Source organism: Strix uralensis, chromosome 1 (genome assembly GCF_047716275.1).
Source record: "Strix uralensis isolate ZFMK-TIS-50842 chromosome 1, bStrUra1, whole genome shotgun sequence".
Lineage (NCBI taxonomy): Eukaryota > Metazoa > Chordata > Aves > Strigiformes > Strigidae > Strix > Strix uralensis.
The window spans coordinates 65,290,752-65,303,458 of NC_133972.1; the positions used below are offsets into that span (position 1 = coordinate 65,290,752).

The 12,707-nt window shown below is 40.4% G+C and overlaps 1 protein-coding gene across 4 annotated transcripts in view; it reads right to left on the reverse strand.

Moving 5' to 3' along the window:
* LOC141943660 (sodium channel protein type 5 subunit alpha-like) overlaps positions 1-12,707 on the reverse strand; it is a 223,804-nt gene that overhangs the window by 116,344 nt on the left and 94,753 nt on the right. For all 4 annotated transcript variants that reach the window (XM_074869336.1, XM_074869320.1, XM_074869328.1 and 1 more), the window contains exons 9-11: positions 12,034-12,175; positions 10,221-10,418; positions 6,226-6,408 (exon numbers count right to left, since the gene is read on the reverse strand). In XM_074869336.1, the coding sequence (XP_074725437.1) occupies positions 6,226-6,408; positions 10,221-10,418; positions 12,034-12,175 (523 nt within the window). The remainder of the gene's footprint in view (positions 1-6,225; positions 6,409-10,220; positions 10,419-12,033; positions 12,176-12,707) is intronic.

Sequence of the window (12,707 nt, forward strand, 5' to 3'; positions counted from 1 at the left end):
AGGGGGTAGCAGTTGCAATGACACAAAGGCATGAAAGATGTTCATTGTGTTCCCAACTACTTTGCCTGGGGTAAAATTTTCAGGCTGAATGTTTTTAAAACTGATTAGGCTAAAACTCTCAAAAGTGACTAGTGACTTTTTGTGCTTTCCCTGAGAAACCTTAGGAGGGCCCAGTTTGGAATGATCTGCTGAAACTATGTTCTGCTTAAGGGCTGCAGTTTGGAAACTCAAAACCAGAGATGATTAGATCTTGTTTGATGTTTACTTTGCCCTTTAAATCAGAAGTGCTCTTCCAAGCTTTCCCCAAACTAGAATTCAGTGGTCTCCCCTCTCAGTAGCAATCAGACATGTTACACTCATCTGATACTACTGAGCATCACAGAGGGACCTAAACAAATGCGTCTTCAAAACCTAATGCTGTAAAATGTGTTTTGCCAGCTCCATCAACTCAGACGTTGCATTTATATGAGTGAAACCACACTTACACCTCAGGAATTTGCAAGTCAGGGCTTAATACATATTATATTGATGTCTTTTCATGGATGGGTCCTTGTTTCTTGTTCAGGAAAGATACAACAGATAGCACAAGTCCTTTTTCACCATGGGTTTACACTAGTACAAAATAAATAACAGTGGCAGGGTCAGTGGGGTTATTGAGGCAACTTTAACTTCACCCTGCAACATCTTTCTTTTGCCTCCCACAAACGTATAAAAAGACTACAAAATGAAGCCAGAGCTGCTAACAAAGAACAAACTCAACTTCAAATTTTAACAAGAAAGGCAAAAATAATGAAACATGAAGCCCATAAGCATGTTGATTTATCTCTGACCATATTGAGATGTTGGATTTGGTATTTCCTCCTGCCTGCGCTCCTCAGCTGAGGCTGCATGTTTGTGCCCAGCACTTATGGCTCCTGTAGTGAATACATCTGTACAGCAATGGGCTTCTTGCCAATTAGCTTTTAACTCCAGCTCACATTTTCTGGATAGGTTAAATACCAAACCTGTTTTGCAGAAGACACAACATCCTTCACATTGCATCACTGAATCTGTTACTATAGTGCCTGGGTGTTATTTCCTAGATGACCAGGGAACTGCCAAGTGAGCTCACCCACCAGGGCCATTCAATTTTCAACATTCATTTTTTCAAAAGGCAGGAAGCTGGCAAATGAAAAGAAATGCTGGCAGAACTCAAAGCCTCCCTGTCACCTCAGGGCCCAATCCTGTAAAATACCAATATTTCCTGTGAAAGGTTGAGTGCTCTCATGCTTTGTTAAACTTTTTCTGACAGCTGGAAGAGCCTCAGCAGCCTGCAGAGCTGCTTTCCTTACAGAGAAAAGGGGGACATCCACTGCTCATTTACTGAGGCCTTTCTACTTCAGATTTATTTTTTTTTTAATACAGATGCTCAAACTTTCTTCCACAGTTCCTTTAATGCACAGCTTTTTTTTTGCACCAAGCTAAGTCCAATAAAACTCTACTATCTACAAATAGTGTTTCTGTTGCTCAGCTGTCTGAAGACTGCCCTCAGGACTAGTCTTCTTTGTCTGCAGAGGGTAAAAATGGGAGTACCAAAGTCCTAAATGAACAAAGGTGTGAACATCTGAAAAGCAGCAACAGCCTCAAAACTGTCAGCAAAACAGATAATTCTCACACTAGCCAGCTTCCCACACGCAGTATGGCTCCTCCTCTCATGTACAGTGTAAGAGTCTATTTACAGAACTACAGGGAATGCCTGGATAGGTGGGGAAAAAAATTCAATCCAAAGCTTGAAGGGAAAGATACTGCTTGGCTTTAAAGAAAAAAGACTACTTCTCAGTTTACTGATAATCAGACACCACTGCTGGAATCCATCTCACTTGCCTTTCTCTTCAGGAAATACCTTGCCTAATACATGTTAGAATCACTTTTATTTATTTCCCCACACTGTAACCCATTTTTGGCACCTTGCTACTCTGAGTGGGATTCATCTCACCTGACTTAAGATGTGCAATTATAGAATACGAGGTTCAAGGGACCTCAGGGATCATCTTGTCCCACCTTTCTTGGCAAAAGCACAGTCTAGACAAGATGGCCCAGCACCCTGTCCAGCTGAATCTTAAAAGTGTCCAATGTTGGGGAATCCACCACTTCCTTGGGGAGATTACTCCAGTGGCTGATTGATTTCAGTGTGAAAAATTTTCCTCTTGTGTCCAATTTGAATCTCCCCAGGAGTAACCTGTAGCCATTATCCCTTGTCTTTTCCATGTGACTCCTTGTAAAAAGGGAGCCTCCATCTGCTTTGTAGCCACCCTTTAAATACTGGAATAGGAGGATAAGGTCTCCCCTAAGCCTTCTATTCTCAAGGCTGAACAAACCCAGTTCTCTCAGCTTTTCCTCATATGGCAGGCTTCCCAATCCCTTGATCATCTTTGTGGTCCTTCTCTGGACCCTCTCCAGCCTGTCCACACACTTTTTGTATTATGGGGACCAAAACTGAACACAGTATTCCAGATAAATACACAGTTATTGACCTTGGGCTCCCCTTGCAGTTTAAGTGAACAGAAAGAGGCACTTTCAGGCAGAGAGATTATTCCAACCAATTTTCAATCTCTAAGATGAAATAAATTCTGCCCACGCTGATTGTACTGACTAGATCTCCATTGCTTTAAAGACTGTTGAGAGTGATGAGCTCCAATGTAGATTATCCACATTAAAAAAGATAAATTCTCAACATATCAAACTGGCAACCTGTCCAAATTGCCCTGCCTGTGTACCAGTTGTTTCCAAAACACCATCTCAAGGTTTTCCAAGTGAAAACCCAAGCTTGGGTCCTAATGGTATCAGTCTTAATAGTTTTATTTACAGTCTTGTTAAATATTTTGCAGCTGTGGTGCTTTGCAACAAAGATCCTAGCAATCTGCAACAGGCTTGAAGTCTGTTGATCATTTGCTCATCTTTCCTGGCTGTTATTTGAACTGGATGCTAAACCCTTTCGGGAACCACCTTGGGATTGTAAGAACAGTCCTCCACAAGTAGCTATACAGAAGACCAGACGTTGGATGCAAACAGATAGTAACCAGTGGGAGAAAACGCAGTCTCAAGGTAGTACGATTCACACTGAAACACTTTAAAACCACAGTTTTCTAGCCACCGGACAATGTCAAGTATTCAAATGTCAAAAGAAACCAACTTAAAAAATGTCACTGAAAGAAAAGAAAATTCATATCAAACCCAGGATTTAGGTATTTGCTTCCAGCCAGCTTGGAAGAGTCTCACCAGAAATCATGAACCTCTCTTACGTGGCACTAAACACACGTTGCTGTATGAGTTAGCCTGTTGTCTTCTCACCCTGCCTAGGATGGTGGGTCTGGGTTTCTCACTGTTGACTGCATATCACGTAAATAAACTACAGCAAACTCCAACAACATTTAGAAGGAAACAAGAGCTTGAATCACATACAAAAGTTATAGAGTACTCACCAAGTCGCCTGTCCCAGGTTTTTCCATAATAACTGGGGGGAGCAGTAACCCTGCAGGAGAAGTAGGGTCTGGGTTGAGTGCCCCGGTGCCTCCTCCTATCAGGGAAACCACACCATTGCAATCCACTGAGCTGTTCCTTTTGCCCATCTGGGTGTAGTTAGGAGTAGTAGGGTGAGAACTATGGCTCACTTGACTTTGCACGCTTGGACGCCTCCCAGATCTTGGAATTAAGAGAGAGCCCCGGTGGCTTTCATTTTCCCCAGCAGTGCTGATCTCATCATCGGCAAAATCTGTTTCGGAGCCAGTGTCTCTGCCACGGAGTTGGAAACTGAATACGCTTCCGTGGCTGGTTCTGCGCTTCACCAAGTTTGCACTGGGACCATAACTAATGCCAAGGAGACTCTAGAAACCCCCAGAAAGGAAAAAGGGGAAAGAGAAACAACATTTTGCAACATGTTTTCAGGAGCGAGGAAGGTCTGGAGAGAGCAGTAAGTTCCATTTTAAATCAAGTGCTTCAGAGAAAGACTTAATTACACGTATTCAACCTTCGCAAAGTTAAGAGGTTGAACAGGCATTCCTAGCCATTAGGTATTTGTCTAATACTTGACAGTTAAAGATGTACTGAAATAGGAAGGGTCAAGGTGGCATTCACCTCATAACGTGATATTTTCTTTGCTTCTACTCCCCCCCACCTGAAAAGTGCCAAAGGACCTGGGAAGGCAGAACAAGGAGTGGAAGACAGGAGCAGGGAATGGGATCCAGCTCCAGTTTACCGCATTATCACACATCTTCATAACAGCTAGGAAAGGAATGTTGTAGTGGGAGAAGAAGAGATAAAGAAAGAGGGCAGAAAATGAACTGCAGGGAAAATGAGAAGAAGAGGGAAGAAGAAGAAGCAGAATACGACGGAAGAAGGTGATAAAGAAAAAAAAAAGAAACAAGAGCAAGAAGAGGGATATGGTTTATTAGTTTGTAAAATGATTATCCCAATGCACATGGCTGCTTTAAGTGGTAGGTAACCTCAATATACAGCAGTCTCCCTCACACTCAAATATCAGCCTTGATGACCCACTCTGACATCAGCTAGTGAGAGTGCAACTCTGACAGAGCATCAGCAAGATGTAGCCAAGGACTAAACACACCTAAATCTTGGCAGAGTACAAAGGATGTTCAGAAAATGCATAAGGAATTCAAGTTTATCCCTTTCCCTTGTATCTGAAGAGGAAATTATTGGAGTAAGAGCATTTAGGCAGAACTTACTTTTGATTTTATGACCTGTACAGAATTTTCAGCTTCTTCAGAACTTTCCCATGAACCAAGTATATATGAAGAGAGGTCAGATCTCCACAGCATCCACAAAACAGACAAACCAAATGAAGCCTGATTTCATTTCACACTGAGTTACTTAATGATACTATTTTGTGACACTGGTGCAAGGAAGAGTACAAAACCCAGGCCCTTTCTGACTAAAACCAACCCATTTGGATTGCTACCAAATTTTAACTGGTCAAAAATCCATTCCTGGGTTTCCATGACACAGTCATTGAGACTGATTTCTGATGGCAACATGCTTCCAGCTGCTCAGATTGCATCTGAATGATGACTCAGCCTTACTCCCTCCAACCTTGCCAGACACAGCCTTGCAGAGAAGATTTACTATAAGCTTTGAAATGTGTCTCCCATGTTTCTCATGCGTATGACATCCAGGGGCAAAAAGTGAAAACAAGAAATATTAATCTAAGAAACAAACTGGCAATGCACAGCTTCAATCCACAGTCATTCTGGCACATGGTGTCTCGAAACCTATCCAGAATGAAGTTAAAGAGCAATTCTAGCTTTAAGAAAGGTGCAATTTGTAATGCAACCCACTAGACCAATGAGACAACAATAAAAACAATTAGATTAAAAAATGCATGTCATTCACAGAAATCCAGCTCTGTGTAAATTTTGTGAGCTGGGGAGTCATTAATTCGTCACATTTACTTACATCACTTACATGTTTTCTATGAGTTTTATATGGCTGCCAAATATCCCTAAATTCACTGACAACAAAATATGAAAAGACTTAGCCCATTACATGGCTATTCAAAAAACCAAAATAAACTGATTTAAACTTTGCCCTCAGTTAAGCAAAGACAAATTATCTGAAGCTATTTATGATCATTTGATACATACAGCATGTGTAGATTCATATTCATGCATGTCAGTAACATTTACATAAAACCCTATTTAACAACAGTCTCACTTCTGCAATAGAAAGCAGAAACAAGTGCCACAAAGTTTTGACTTGAAGGCAACTAGCAAAGGAATATAAAAACGTTAATAATGTTTTTCTATAGCATTTAAAAAGCCCTTGAAGACAAGTTTCCTCCCTTTCTCCTCTTCTCTTTTCTTTTTAAGCTTTGCAGGTTTCTTCTAAGAATTTTTTATCTCTAGTAGGGATAGGATAGATATAATCAGATGAATGAAATTAAAGTAAGAAAATAAACCAGGCTGTGGGTAATCTTGAAGCGAAAAAGAAAAGCAAAAAAAATGAAATAAAATAGATTTGTAAGAATGTTTAATGGACATTTTTAATTAATTTTGAAAGTGAAGTGGCAATGTTTTCTTCCACTGTTCTAACACAGACTGTTTGCAGATCAGTCATGATATTAAATATCTGATTCTTTACAGCGGAAAGTTTCATCTTTAATTGCCTATTCAGAGCCTGGCCTATCCAGCAAAGTGCAGTGTGGAATAAGTGACGGTTCAGACCATGGCTTACCATTCTCCTCTGAGCATCGTCGTAGTCACACTTGGGATTTCTTTGGTCTTCCCCATACTCTTCTGCCCCCAAAGATTTCTTTTTCTTTCGTTTATTTCTTCTTTCCTTGGCATTTTTGGATGCTAAGGGTGACATTTCCAATGAACTAAGTGACATTGAATCAATTCCTTTAGCAGCTAGTGCCTAGAACAGAAGATGGTAGAAGGCGTAAAATTTATTGCATGAGTTAAGGATCTCAGTGAGAACTAATAATTACTCTGCTCAGCAATTATTTTTTATTTTAAGGTTGTATAGGAGATAAATTAAAAATTTCAGGTGGTCATTAATCATAAAACTATCTCACATGGCTGGAACCGGTCTTAACCTTCTTATAACTGCTACATTTAGGGAAAATAAACAACGAACAAGACAGGTTCCTAGTACAAATGCACACATACAGGTCTGACATCCAGATCCTGTGAGGGAGCATTAGGAATGGCTGCACAGAATAATGTGATTTATGTAGAGCTCACACACAAGATCCTTCGACATTTCATGAGAGGAACAGCCTGTGTGCACACACCTGAAGACGTACACTGTGCACACATCGCTGGAGTAACACTTCTGGTGCCAGTCAAAAAAAATCTCAAACTGGCAAACCTCAGATTAAGCTCCCCCTGCACTTCAGCCCCTTGGACTGGGAGGGCTGGACAGGAGGTCAGCCAAGCTGGCTGCCACGATTTTCCCTTCCCTGTCACAGAGGCATGCTAGGAACAGCACGCAATTCAGCTGGCACGTTTTTGTAAACACTTATCCCAAGCAGCAGTGCAGGCAGCTATGATCAGAGATACAAAGAGAAAACTGTGGGCTTAACTGAAGATAAGGTGGACTTTGTTTTGCCATGTGCTTCAGTGCTGTGCTGGCTATCTGGTGGGATCACTGCAGGAGCTGACTGATAACAGACCAACTGCTAGAAACCCAGCAGAAGCTGAACGCAAAAGCCTGAGCACATAAAGCCACAGCCTTGGAAGCAAATCAGCAGCCAGGAGGAAGAATCAATAGGTGCAGGGAGGAAGCCACAGCCCACACCAGCGCACTGGGTCCCTGTCCCTGGTGCGGGTGGGAGGAGCGAGGGGGCTCTGACCACAAGGCACGAGGTCAGGTTTGGAGGTGTTGGCGTCTCAGCAGTAGCCACATCAGTGGCCTGGAGACAAGCCCATTTGCAGAGCCCCCAGCCGAAATACATAAAGCAAGTGAATTACAAAAAAAAACAAAAAAAAAAAAAGCAATCCTCTGCAGGTTCCCAAGAACAGGAGAAACGGATGAATCCTCAGTGCTATTGTCTGTAAGCCACTAGAATCAAACAGGCAATCAGCTCTCCGCAGCAAAATACTCCCTTCCTCCCACAGGCATCAGTCCAAGGAAAGTGAAAGCACTTAACAGTCGTGTAAAGAATCAATCATGTATTTCAAGGAGTAGCGGTAGCTCTATCAAGCTGAGAGCACAACAAAACTTAATTCCTGTGGGAAATATCTTTCATGAGCAAGCTGCTTAGAGCAGAGGAGGAAGGCTCAGACACCGGTCTAGGCTGTTCTTTTTTTTCTTTCGAGTCAATTGATTTAATTGCTATGCTGAAGTGCTTACTCTTCATAAAGATTCAGCAAGTCTTTTGGTGTTAAGTTCGGGTTTAGGAATGTGTTAGACCAATTGTGTAAATTGACTGATAGTCCCCAAGCAGGCCTATCAATTATATTTGTGCTCTCTTTATACTGCACAGTGTAAAAGCTGGTCTAAAGAGTTTTGGTTTTCCTTTCTGATTGCCATAATATTTTATTGATCTACAAAATATCGTAGGTTGTGCTATTAGCATGCTGTACTCTTACTGCAAAATAAGCTAATTTTCAGTTTCTTAGCATTTTCTTACCTATTGCTTGGGTTGAAATGCTTCTGCATTTATTGAAAAAGGATTTGGACTAAATTGTTTCTCAGGGCATGGGGGATGTCTCCATGCCCTACCTATCCACCCTCTCTGGTTGGATTCCTGTGGCTGAACCATGTCCTGCCCCTCAGGCACTGTAGTATCTCCGAGGGACAGGAAATGTGTGTGGGACCAGACATGTCTGGCAAGAATGGGCGGTGGCTGAAGGATAAGAGAAAAGCTTAGCTCACATGAGCCCTGACATGGGGATTATGCAGGAGATAGGACTTGAGACAGGAACTTAGTGGTATAGTGAGAAAGCCAAAACCAAGATCTTGAGAAAGGCTTTGAGAGCAAGATTAAAATTGAGTAGCTCTGACTGGGGCGAGACACCCGAGAAGCACATCTGAAAGCTACACAGTGCAGCCACCCAATTCACTTTCCTGAGCCTCTTCTTCCAGATGTCTAATTTGAGATGTTGGGGGTTGATTTGCAGAATTACTGGGCTTCAATCGCTCTACTCCTAAGTTTTCTTTCCATAAGATTAGCATATTTCTCCAGGAGTATTACAAATACAAATGAGTATTTCTGAAGCACAGAGTCTGAGTAGTGACAAGAGGCATTGAAAAACCTCTGAGGATGTTGAAACAGGCTTTGAATGCCTGAGTCGGAAGTCTGCTCCTTCTGGTCTAAGGCTACAGAACAAATGATGAGAAGGCAAAGAGCTGCTCTTGAGTCATGTACTGTCCACCCTTTGCAAATGAGTAGAGCACAAGAAAAATGAGACATGCTTGGCTGAGGAAAAGACTGTTATAAAGCATATAGACAAATGGGAACAATTTAGGATTTCACAAGCAACCTTCATTTTGACACATTCTGACTTTCAGGGCTTAATGTTCCTTTTTTGTGTACGTACAGGCTTAACTGAAATCAAAGCCTTCTAAAGGAAATTCTTAAATATCTTTAATTATAGCTGGGCTACCAAAGTTGACTGTTAGGAAGAGCTCAGCTGGAGTCAAAACACATGAAAATTTGTATAAAATAGGTGGAGTTTGAGCTCAGTTTGCTCCTTTAGGTTATGGCAGAAAGTTACTCCGTTCAAAGTGCCTGTACATGGACTAAATTGCATTTACCTATTACTTAAACCATCAAAGAGGATCTTTAAAAGGACTTAAATGATGTATAAGCCTCTGCTAGCACTTTGTCAAGGGTGAATTGCATTTTCTATTTTCTTTCCAAGGATTTAAATGGGCTTTAGATTAGGCCCTGAAGCCATATGTACCCAAAAGAAAATTATGTATATTAGTTTATATTGTGTATCATGGATTTATTTTTCTGAACTACAGTGCTATGTGCTATTTCAGACTAATTTTCTTATTGTCTTCCTGTTCACAGCACCTAAAATGTTCTCTTCAGCTGTTTAATAAAGGCTTTCTACCCCACACAAACCACATGCAAATTAACTAGTGTTATTAAGGCTATATGTCTACATCCAACATTTGGCCTCCCTGTTTTGCTTAAACTTATGACGTAACATTAAATCCATATCCTTTGCATAATTTGCAAAGTTTAACCTCAAGATCTACCTGTTAACTTGTTCAGGAATGAAGTCGTATGTGCTTTGAACAGGTTATCCTACATTTTTATCTTTATTATTGGACAGTTGGATATTCATGTCAGTTTGAATAAAATAGTGAGGAAATGAACATGAGCTAAAGTGGTCATGGAAGAAGGCTCAACTGGGGCTATGGCAGAGCTACTGAAATAGCTGTTTTGTGCTCCAATGCAAATGTAGTTATACCATCATTACAATGTTTTATATGTCAATGAATATAAATTCCTCTACTGGCATATGTGGTACAGTTAAACCAGTACAACTTTGTATATGTAAACCCTAAATGTCCCCAATCCTAGCAGGAAGAGCCATCATTTTTCTTTTAGAAAGGATGGTAATAACTCTGTCCAGGACAATAAACATTAAGCTGTTTTCAAACAAACACCTTGGTTATCACCTAAATGTAAAATAAAGAGAATGGGAATCTCAGGGTACCATCTGTTCAAGTTACCCAAGGCTAATCATGTCACATAGTTTACTGACCTCCTGCTCTTTCTTTAACATCTCCATGGCTTCTCGAAACTTTCTTTCCTTCTCCTCTGTTTCAGCAATAGTGGCCTGGTTCTGCTCTTCATATGCCATGGCCACAACAGCCAGAATCAGGTTTACCAGATAAAATGAGCCCAGAAAGATGACGAGCATAAAAAAAAGCATGTAGATCTTCCCAGCAGATCTGAGAGTCTGTAAGCACAAAAGTAAAATCTCTAACAGTTGTTTACAATGTGGGTTTTTTTTTAAAAAAGTATTTTTTAATAATTTTTTTTAAAACTTAGATTTACAATATAATTGAATTCAGCCTTTGTTAATAGCCCAAACAGAATCCCTTTGATGACAAACAACAACCACATGCAAGGAAATAATCTTCTCACCAATAAATGTTTATACCTTAGTCAAAAATTATGTGCCTTGCAGTAAAATTAATTTCCAAAAGAAGAATATTTTCCTCCTTTACCAAATATCTCTACTGGTTTTCTTTTAGAATAGATAATCCTGCAACCAGTTGCAGTGAAAGCTTTCCCCACATAGCTCAATCTATTTTTGTCCAGTGCATAGAAACTTTCCAAGAGGGATTCATATTGTATCCTTTCAGATGTCTACAGTCTAGGTCCTTTATAGTCAGTGGGGAGAAAAAGATACTTTTAGGATGCAACTCATTTGAACACTATTTAGACATCTGCCTCAGGATAAGAACCAAACCTCGGGCACCGTTGACTGCATCACCTGGTTCTTCACCAGATTTATATAAATAACTGGAGTTTAGGGTAACAGCTTGAGCTTATATTACAGATATGTCCCATGGTCAATGACTTGATGCTGGCTATAGCAACCACTGTGTGATATTAGAAGGTCAAATAATAAAAGGGAGTGATGTTCACCCTTATTTGCCATGACAGTTTCAGTCCCAGAGTTGTACGTGCAGCTCTGGTTGTACATGTACAGCAATATAGTTGTTTAAAGAATCTTCAATTTCATTTTTTCACATTTTTGTGAAATTAAGTTGTATAACTGGCTGCATGTGAAGCTGAAATCCCCAGTACCTTGAAAGACGTCTACCTCAGTACAATCAGAGTGCTATCTGTCAGCACTAACTCCCCTGATTTCCTTATGAGCATGTTCCAGTTTTGGCAATTTTGAGATGTGGAAGTAAATCTTCAGTGGCTTCATGGAGAGAGTATGTAATTCAACACCAAACTATCATGTGTAGTTCTTTAGAGTTTGCATATGTTTCAGGAAATGCAGGCTAAAATGAGGATTTACTAGCAGACCACCTTGCAGACATGACTGTAAGTTGACTCTCACTCCATTTGTCCCTCTGGTTGTCAGGCATCCATGATGAAAAGTTTGCAGTGGGGACAAATAAGACGTGCCAAGTAGTCTTGTCATTTGCTGAATTTGTGTTCATTATCATGCCTTGCAAAACCAGATATGCCAAGTACACAGGTGCTTCTCTAGTCCTTTTTTGAGATGGACTCAAAAGATTAGTTCATGTTACACCAGCCACCAAAAAAATCATTAAGTGGTGAACATTTAGATTCAGGTGAATTACCCATTCAAAGTGTCTTTCAGTACCAGTCTTCCCCCCTTTCCCCAAACACTCAGCCTAATATCATCTGGTATCATGACTCTTAAGAAAATAAATTAATTGTAACAATTGATGGTCCTTCTCCAGAACACACACAACACAGTTTACCTAATAACGAGTAATTTTTTCTTGTCTTTAATTATTGAATATATAACTGTAACAAGATAATGTGTTTATTTCATATTTTTTAACAGTAATAAAATAATCTCATACCTGTTGATAAAGACGTTCCCAACAATCTTGAGTCATAAGACGGAACAAAGAGAGAAAAGCCCAGCCAAAGGTATCAAAGCTTGTGTAACCATGGTCAGGATTTTCCCCAGCCTTTAGACATATGTATCCCTCAGGGCATGTGCTGCAAAACATGAAAGACAATACATGAAATACATCACAGCGTGGAGAAACTGATTTCCAGGGGAACTTATTGAATACTCTGGGTTAAGAGCACAGATCCTCAATGGTAAATTCCTTCACTGGGTAAAAACACAGGAAACTGGCAGATGCTAACTTCACAATACCAAAGTTCTTTGCAATCTTATTTTTCCTTTGAAAGGATAAACTGGAAAATGGTAACCACTGCTCAAGCTGCAATGGCAAATGAGCTCCTAGCATTTCAAATATTTAGAATAGACCAGAACTAGGTGCCTAAGCAGGACTTCGGTGCTTAAATATGATTTCTCTTGGCACTTATTCCTAATTAAGAATCATTAATTTGGTGTCTCCTGTTACAGTTATGGGTAATACTGTGATGGTGAACTTGCTTTTCTGGTTACGTAGTCTGACACTGGCTGGACAACACCAGCATGTGCCATATGAGCACATTCCCGACTGCTTACTATGCCTGATCTTGCATTCACCTCCTGCAAAGACTAAATCTTTAATCTAAG